The 9,501-nt window shown below is 35.4% G+C and overlaps 1 protein-coding gene across 4 annotated transcripts; it reads right to left on the bottom strand.

The window, feature by feature from the left end:
• Positions 1-41: 41 nt before the first annotated feature.
• LOC113062030 (uncharacterized) lies at positions 42-9,203 on the bottom strand. 4 transcript variants are annotated; one of them, XM_026231531.1, is made up of 28 exons: positions 9,061-9,203; positions 8,501-8,548; positions 8,360-8,398; positions 8,251-8,274; positions 8,126-8,173; positions 7,973-8,017; positions 7,808-7,852; positions 7,071-7,115; positions 6,945-6,992; positions 6,834-6,869; positions 6,435-6,494; positions 5,982-6,044; positions 5,838-5,885; positions 5,662-5,721; positions 5,085-5,129; positions 4,917-4,961; positions 4,812-4,841; positions 4,647-4,694; positions 3,465-3,518; positions 3,181-3,225; positions 3,015-3,065; positions 2,892-2,936; positions 2,769-2,804; positions 2,553-2,597; positions 2,207-2,260; positions 1,168-1,203; positions 886-930; positions 43-502 (listed from the first exon to the last, which is right to left on the bottom strand). In XM_026231531.1, the coding sequence occupies exons 1-28, from the start codon at positions 9,152-9,154 to the stop codon at positions 468-470; spliced, it is 1,317 nt and encodes a 438-aa protein (XP_026087316.1). In that variant the 5' UTR covers positions 9,155-9,203; the 3' UTR covers positions 43-467. The 4 variants fall into 4 exon arrangements, with proteins under 4 accessions (XP_026087313.1, XP_026087314.1, XP_026087315.1 ...); XM_026231528.1 differs by having other exon boundaries at positions 42-502; positions 6,834-6,992; XM_026231529.1 differs by having other exon boundaries at positions 42-502; positions 2,769-2,801; positions 6,834-6,992.
• Between the last annotated feature and the right edge of the window lie 298 nt (positions 9,204-9,501).

Here is a 9,501-nt window from a genome sequence, read left to right as displayed (position 1 = left end):
TTCTCGGGTAAAATGACAAGTATTTGAATTTGATGTTCAAAATAGATGTTCAATTTAATGTAAAGATTATCTTCGTATGACATACATTCAGCAATATACAAATTGTGACTTTTGTAAAGAATATTTCTTAAACATCTAGGCTAGGAAATACAGTGGCAATATTTATAGGGGAAAACGACCATTGAATTTACAAAGCCATTTTTTTTCTCTCCATTTGACTCCTTTGATTTTTCTTTTGTTGTACCAATGAATAAAATACTTCCAGGGCACTTTTATTAACAGGCGCAATAAAACATTAAGTTACAGTATTCTCTGAATGTTTAAATAGTCAAAAATAAAACAAACGGACATGCACACAAAGGAGAGCTAAAGTCTAGCGGGCGGGTTCACGGTTCCTCTGCCAGGCGTACGGGTCCGTACACTGAAATCTGTAACGCAGAAACCTCACTCGCGGCTTCATGTGGAAGTCAGCAGGTATCTTCCAGTTCCACATTTTCTGCACCTTTCAAAAAGCGCAGAGATCAGATCATTGAGGCCAAGCTAGCAGGACAGACGTTTGCTAGCAGGAAAGTTTTGATTTAAGCTTTCAATCTGGTGCAAAACTCTGAGCATTATTTGAGAAACATGAAACCAAAATTTGTTCATATTATGTGCTTTCTGCCCTAACATACACTACTCTTTAAAACATTGGTGTCAGACCCGAAACCTTTAAAGGTTAGTGTGTCTTAAAATAAGATACATAATATTTTTCTATTAAAGATGAGTGGGTACAACATAACATTTTCAAGATGATTTGGGCCATTTGTTTTGTTATGCTTCTGCTGAATATATGAATTTGACAGCATTTTCAAGATGAATAGTCTGCATGGAGAATTTCAGACCCACCTTCAAAACCCTGACCAGATGTGTGGTACTGTTCACCTGCTGATACTGGACAGAACAAGCAAAACAGAGAAAAGAGAAGAGCTGTTGAGCATCTGTTCATCAGCACAGGAGACATAGACATACATTTATTCACTATTTAATTTCTACTTTAGAATTTTTCTTCATTCAGTTTTATGAACGATACGTTTGCTTGACAGGTTTGACATAACTTTGAGGTGAAAGCAAGATACAGATCCTCAGAATGAATCATAAATCATGTGACTGAACTCTCATGAAGCTTACCAGCTGTCTGTGTTTGTTCTGTAGCACCAGGTTGGCCTGTTACAAGAAAACAAACCAGGTTAACAACTGATTTGATGAATTTGACATATTCATTACTTTAATATACAGTTTTGCAGATAAAGCAGGTTTAAAGATGTAATGTGATTCATGCATTTCATTCACATACATACACACACACACACACACACACACACACACACACACACACACACACACACACACATATATATATATATATATATATATATATATATATATATATATATATATATATATATACTTATATCATGAGAACGCTCAGAAGATTTTATCATGGTAATGGTAATTACAATGTTAATGTATTAGGTTTTGGAGGAAAAGATCTGCTATGCTGCTGCTGCTGAAATGCTGTTGGTTATTACTGTAGTGTATTTGTAGATTATCGCTGCTAAATGTTGCAAGCAAGCACAGGAACTTGTTACTGCCTTTACATAAGCCAATATGGTGCTGTGAGTATTTAAGACGTACTGCTGTTGCACAATTATCATATAAAATACCTGGAAGCAGATCTATACAGGTGGAGCTGGGAAGGTGGAGGGTTTCAGAGGAACTCTGAAAGCGTGCTGCAATGCTCAAGTGAATGCTAATCAGCTATTTAAATGGAAATCATATGCAACATGAACCAATCAGCTTGTGACAAGTCATTTTATGCTAAGAATATCATCAGTTACGTTACGGACCCATCAACCTGCGCCAACTAGAGTTTCAGAACTTGGTGTGTATGTATGTATGTATGTATGTGTGTCTGTATGTGTATGTGTATATATATATATATATATATATATATATATATATATATATATATATATATATATATATATATATATATATATATATATATATATATATATATATATAATTTGCAGATGTGTTAAAAACGTACTTGGACTCCCAAGAGTCCCTTGAGGTTCAGCAGTAGCTTAAAAATAAAAATGTAAAAATTTGCGAATATATATTTTCCTTATAGTGTGTGCAAACCATGCATGTGTGTGTCACCCACCTGTGCCCATGGCATCTGTCTGTGAGGAAACCCCTGTGAATGGATCCCCTGTGACTGAAGTTGAGTTATAGAAAGGTTTGTTTCATTTGTAACTTTTAATAAACGTTTAACACAATTTCTGCTTTGTAAGCAAACCCTTGCAAAAATTGACCTTGATAATCATAGTTTCCACCAAAATACCCTGTTATTGTACTGTGAAATGATATACATTTTCTTCAAACAGACTTTCAGTATCTTTGTCATTCTTTCTGCAGAAACTACGTTTACCATGGTACATTTTTATAAGGGCAGCTTACCTGGATGGTTAGTCCACCTGATGAGGCAGATGTTTTCAAACGTAATTTACCTGGTAGGTCTGTCTGAACCATGCTACTATGTGTGTCTGAGGCATCTGAAAGTTCGACAAGAACATTTGAAATGGCAAAATAAAAATCATACCGTTTGTTAGTTCAGATCATTATTGCATATATACTTATACCCATATTTACTTAACACACAGTACCTTTATATTATCTGTGCCTTGCTCATTGTGATTTATTGATACAGTCTAAAGGTCACTCACCTGTAAATCCAGTCCCAGTCGCACGCACAGAATCTGCTTTTCAGAAACACACACTTCACATTAAAACCCTCGCATGAGTGATAGACTGACATGTGTCTGCATGTGCTGAGCAGATGTGGTTACCTGTGTAATTTGGCATGCCATCTGTCACAGCTAAATGTCCCTGCCCTGAATAACAGGAAACAGCAAATAATAAATATTTCATTTTTATTTGAATAACTCCTTTGCATAATGTGGTGCACTCACCTGTCATGTCTGTTAAAGTCTGTCCGTCAGTCGCTGGATCACCTCCTGCACCTGATCACAACATCCGCTCTGTTATTACAGGTACATGCACACAGACCAATGCTGCTTTCACTCTCATTCACGGTGTATTTCTAAAATATGTTTAGTGAAATATCAATGATAATACCTGCCATATCTGTCTGCGCTCCTGCACCAATGACACCGTCAAATCCTTTGAGAAGGCAAGCGAGTTTATTCATACAGCATATTTCAAACACAATGCTATTTCAAAGTGCTCAACATACAAATAATACAAAAATAATCGAGATCTAAATGTAGAATTGGGAGAAAAATTTCAAAATGACCTTTTTTCCCCCCAGAATTGTGAGAAAGTGTGAACTTATTTTATTTTTTATATATATATTTTTTTTTAAATCCATGACGGAAACAGGGTTCCAGACGGTTGCTTACCAGTGGTGTCTGTGTAGGGACTGAGAGTGTGGTCGTTTAGATCAAGTGCACCAACTGCAAAAAACAGCAACAAGACAAATAACTTCAAAAGGAGTTAAATAGATTAATATTGAAGCAAAAGCATTAATAATTTCATTTTATAAATACATTTCAGTATATAAGGAAACAAAGGAAAGGTAGGCCTATGTATCTTTCAAGTCACTTTGGATAGGTTTATTTGTTGTGCTCATCTCAAGGCATTCTGGGCTTGTCTTCTCCGATTCCTTAGATTTTAGATTAATAGATATTACCATAAATCCCAGTTGAATTTTTGTTTTGTTTGCTGAAATGAGGTTTAAATATGCAAATGAGGCATTATCTGCAGTTTATCTGAACTTTGGATAAAGCCTTGTTCAAAATACCTGTTTTATTTTGTTGACATATTAGAGTTCCTCCAAAAAATATAGGTTGTAATAAAAGTTCTAGGTTTTGTGTGTATAAATGCATGAGAAAATGGCTTTTAACAATTTGTTTTGAAATCCAAAGATGCAAATAAAGAATAATATACTCTTAAATGTGTTTTGCATGTTAACAGTCTGAAGCGAAATAGCACTAAATGAATGTTTGTGGTGGCAAGTGTTATTTTGTTCATTTGCAAATTAATAATTGCAGCTCATTTGTCTATGGATTTAGTTTGTTATAAAGTATTGGCTGTTGTTTTAGACCCCATAGAGTCACCTGGCAAGCAATTTTGTAATCTGATGTATTTCCTTTTGAATCGAGACATTTGTAGGATCATATTAGAGAGCACGCCCCTTTTTAATAGCCAATAAGTATTAGTTATGTCAATTTTTTTAAATAGTTAAAAATCATATTAGCGCTTGCTAAAAGCATCTGCTAAATGAATAAATGTAAATGTAAATATTTATATCAAATGTGCATATTTCTGAATTGTGTTAACTTTCAGGAGCACGCTAGCATAATGATGTGATGTGAACTAAAAGCCAAAAAACTCTGATATTTGATTTCATGGCTTTAAACCTGCCATGAGAAATATTTTCCGTATTGAGCACAAGCATTTGGTAAACCCACACAACCCCACCTTTAGAGACCGACTAGCCAAGAGAAGACGCATAAAAATTGAATTATGGCTAACAAATCAATTGACTTTCAGTGATGTCATAGAAGCGGGTGATATAGTACCAGCTGTGTGATGCATCGCCGTTGCAGCGTCCTGATGGCCTGTTCCGCCTGTTTGGAAAGACATTTGGGAATATTCACATCGATTCCAGGATAGTAGTCTGTCAGTAATATAACGTTGTGATAGTGTGTTGATTAGTTGTGTGTGTTTTATTGCTAGATACATACTGATGTCCAGATGAACGCCTTGAGGGTCACCTGTGAACAAATCCAGACACACACTGCAGTTCGCTCTCGTTTATAGGTTTCATATGTTTTTATATTTCAACATACCTTTCTGCATGTCTACCACAGGTTTGTGCCGACCGTTTCCATTTCCTGTAATGCAGTAATGAATTATGTGTCAATACTGTACGATGAAATCCCTGCAAAGATATCCTTCAGCTGGATTAATTTGGATTTTCCAGCAAAGTAAGGTAATTATTATTGACTGGAGTTTACCGTTTGTTTCGGGTAAATCTGCACCATTATTATCCACCCAACCATCTGAGAACAACAACACAGCGGAGAAATATCATGCTTCCAGTTGTTTTGTTTTGGTATTCATTTTTAATTGAAAAAAGCGGTGATACTTTACCATTAAGCACCGTTTGTTAACATTAGTTAAATTTAAATTAAATTATTAATAATGTTGTAGAAGTATTGTTCCTTGTTAGTTGATTAAGTTTTTTTAACACTATAGCTAACGTTAACATAAATGCTGTAGAAATATTGTACATTTTTATTTTCGTCATTCACTTAAACATTTTCAAAATCAAGGTTAATGCACTTTGAATAAACAACCAGCAATAGCATTTTTATTAACTAACATTTAAATAGATGAATAAATGCTGTAAGTAACCTATTGTTAGTTAGTTAGTTAGCTATTGTATTAAAAAAGGAACAGGAACAGTTAGCTAAAAAGAAACTTTTGCTGAAAATGTAAACAGATTTGGAGACAATTTAGCATTATGAATACAGTAGGTGTTGGGTGTGAAATATTTCTTATTGCAGAGTTTTACTAGAATAGTTGTCTTACCTGAATAGTCTGTGAAGAAATGATCCGGATGTGACATTGTGTCAAAGACCACAGATGAATCTGTAAATATCAGTCCCAATTAAGATTTGACACACTTTCAGTTCCAGCGCTTCAAGTCTCTTTCCAAAAAAACCACGAGGGATTTTTGGTGAGCATTTTGTTTAACATCAGTTTACCTGTTGTATCAGCTGGTGATTTTGATTGGGCTCCATTATCAGAAATGCCTGGAGATATTATAAAAGATATTATTAGAAAGACTCTATTAACATAATATACTATTCCTAATTTAATGCGAGGAAACAGATTAATACTTAACTTACTGACTGAATGGGTATAATCACCGTTCCCGTTGTCAACAAACAGGTAATCCAGTCCGGGAGAGTCTGATATACAGGACAAGAGACTATTAGCAATGTAACTGATTGGTTTCTAGACATATTGAAATATCTATCTATAGTTATGTCGTTCTTTTATTCAATCAGTTGCTCTATCTATCCATCTAAATGCTTCTACACTCATTCAGTGAGTTGAGTTTTGACTTCAGTGATCAGTCTGTGTAGTTCATACAGATGCATGAAACCCCAGTGACCTCTCGTGACACTGAAAATGTCTCTGAAAGTTGTCATTTTGCTACCTTTGGAGCAAATGTCACGACTGAAAGTCTGGCAGGGTTTATAAGACGTGTGCTGGAATAATCCCACAGCTACTGAGGTAAGAGCACTCGAAATTTACAGGACCTAAAGGAGCACAGAGAGGCAGCCAGCAGCCATTACCTGGAGGAGCGTCTAGAACCGGACCGCCACTGGACGGGTGCCCTGGACTCAGGCCAGCAGCTGAAAAGAAGAACCGGTGAGAGAAAAAAAGACAGCTTTGATTCACACCAGTCATCTTTCTATAAATTATTAGGCAGAGAACAGAATCTGGCTGGTTTATTCAGTTTATTCAGTCAGCGCGGCTCATAATTAGTAGAGTGTGACAGAATGAGGGAAGGAGCCATTTCACAGCATGGGCATTAGAGTAAATCAAGTCAACTTAACTAGTGTGGGCTTTCCTGTCTGTTACAAGGCCAATGAGATCAGCAGAAAGCAATTCTGGTGTCCGCAGCTCAAAAGCCATAAACATCAAGCCTTTCTGTTTAAGTGAAAAATGGATGACTTGAATTGGACGCTCACCTGCCGAATCCACCTGAAATGCGAGTCCCATGTGATCTGTTGAGACAGCGTCAGTTACTAGGCATGTGGGTGGAACGTCTGGAGGAGTGTCTAAGAGGTCTAAAAGCGTACCTAGCCCGTCTGTTTGAGTGTCTGGCCCATAGCTCTCTCCTATTCCACCTGTAGAGGGAGACAGTCAGTGTCCATTCTACATTCTGTATTCCTTCCATTAATTAATGAGAATGAAGAAATGCTCACCCATTAAGTCAACAAGGAAGTCATGGCTTGACTGATCTATCACGCCTGCAATTACATTTTGCAGTGATATGTTTGAGTTCCTAATATACACAGTATGTTCTGACGCTCACATTATTGTTTAGAGAACATGTATAGATGTCTTTGGTGTTGAATTTCTACACTTTGGTTTTAAAGTTGGGGTGATTGAAATAGTTTGAATGTTTTTGAAAAATCGAAAATACTGTAAAACTATAATATTTTCAAATATTACAAATATAATATTTTATAATATATTACAATTTAGAATTACTTTTTTCATTTTAATAATTTTAGAATATAATATATTCCTATTATGGCAAAGTTGTATATATATATATATATATATATATATATATATATTTGCATCATTTCTCCAGTCTTCAGTGTCACATGATCCTTCAGAGATCATTCTAATATACTAATTTGCTGCTCAAGAAACATTTAAACATTGAAAACAGTTAATGCATTTTTAAGGATTCAGTGACAAATAGAATGATCAAAAGAACAATTTTTATTTGAAATGTAAAATTAAAAATGTCTGTCACTTCTGGGATCAATTTAAGGAGTTGTTAATATATATATATTACTGGTCCCCAAAGTTTTCAGCAGTAGTGTTGGTGTTTTTGATCAGAGTTTTGGTATTTTTTGGACTCAATAACTCAATCTTGACTAAATGTATTTTGCTTTTGTAGGGCGTTCAGAGTTCAGCTGATGTTTACCTGTCGTTTCCAGGTGAGAGCTTGTGCCAAATGAATCAAAACCACCTGCAACGCACATGAAACAAACAACGACGAGAATTTCTGAACTGAAAACAATGCAAGTATCTTTTTATCTCAGAAATAAAAGGTTCTTCCGTGATCAGATTTTAAATCATGTTTTTCTACCTCCTTCTTGAATCTGAGATGTGCCCGCCATGAAATGATCCACGCCTGCATCAAAAACATCAGGTTAAAATCAGAGATTAAAAAAAAAAAATCTTTTTTCATGCTGTATGAAATGCCAGTTAATTAAAAACAAAGTATTCAGTGTTTCATCACCTGTAAATCCTGTTTCTCCTCCGTTCAGTAGTTGTTTGTGTCCATTACCTGTGAGAAGAACCCGATTAAAATGACTAAATCGCTCATTCTGATTAATATGATGCACAGTATGCATTAAGACTCACCGTTAGATTCTATCTCGGGGATTTCTAAATGTACAAGATAAAACATACATAATTATGACATCAATTATCATTTAACAGAAAACATTTGATAAGCTTTGATGTTTATAACCTGGAGACTCGATTTGAGATCCATCGTAAGCGGTTTCCCCTAATGAAAGAATATAAGATCTGTTTATGTATAAGTGTGTACAGCATTTAAGAAGTAAGAAATGAGCCCCATGAGATGCAATAGATCCTGTTATACACATACCATTTTCATACTGTGAGCCATCTGTATGTGGAGCGAATCCCTCTGACCCTATGCAAAGAGGATTATAATTGTATAACTTTTACTAGAAACCTTTATATATAATTGATTCATGTAAATTTATTTTTAAAGGAATAGTTGACCCAAAAATGAACATTTGCTGTGAATTTACTCCCCACTGGGCAATCCAAGATGGAGAAATGTATAACATCACATCACTTGCTCACCAATGGATCCTCTGCAGTGAATGGGTGCCGTCAGAATGAGAGTCCAAACAGATGATAAAAACATCACAATAATCCACACAACTCCAGTCTAATTTGAAGATAAAACTGTTTAACAATGGATTTGTTTTTTTACAAACATGTAACTTTACAATAATGGCCTAGAGTCATGTGAATTATTTTTATTTTTATGTTTATTGTTAAGACTCTCTGTCGGCACCCGAGGTTCCATTGGTGAGAAATTGATGCTAAATTTCTTTTCTCTCATGAAGAAGCTCATTTACAACTTGGATGGCCTGAGGGTCAGTACATTTTCAGTAAATTTTTTAATTGAACTACCTGTAGGCTGGGATTGGACCTCAGAGGAAACTACACCCACACCTTCTGATGTCTGTCCTGCTGCAGGTCGGTCAAAAGTGTGGCTGGATAACATTGTTGACCCATGACCTGCTGCTATATGGTCTGATGACCCTTGACCCGATGGCACTGTGAGATTGAAGAAAATATCTCTTTGTGAAGTGAATAAAAGATGAACCACCATATTTGCATGACCAAGATTAGAATATTCCAGTATTAATAGGCCTTTGGCTATATTTTGATTTTATGTGCATAACGCATATTATAAGCTGCAATAGCCTTAACATAAACAGAACAACTCTTACCTACAGGAATGGACACTGAATGGACGCCCCCATCTGTGGATGAAACACATTAAACTTGAATTGGGTTTCTCTAGAGCCTCAAGGTTATTTATTTATTTTATATTTAGTATCATATTTT

This window comes from Carassius auratus, chromosome 44, assembly GCF_003368295.1.
Source record: "Carassius auratus strain Wakin chromosome 44, ASM336829v1, whole genome shotgun sequence".
Classification (NCBI taxonomy): Eukaryota; Metazoa; Chordata; class Actinopteri; order Cypriniformes; family Cyprinidae; genus Carassius; species Carassius auratus.
The sequence above is the reverse complement of the archived record's forward strand: the minus strand, read 5'-3'. Positions and strand labels throughout refer to the sequence as shown.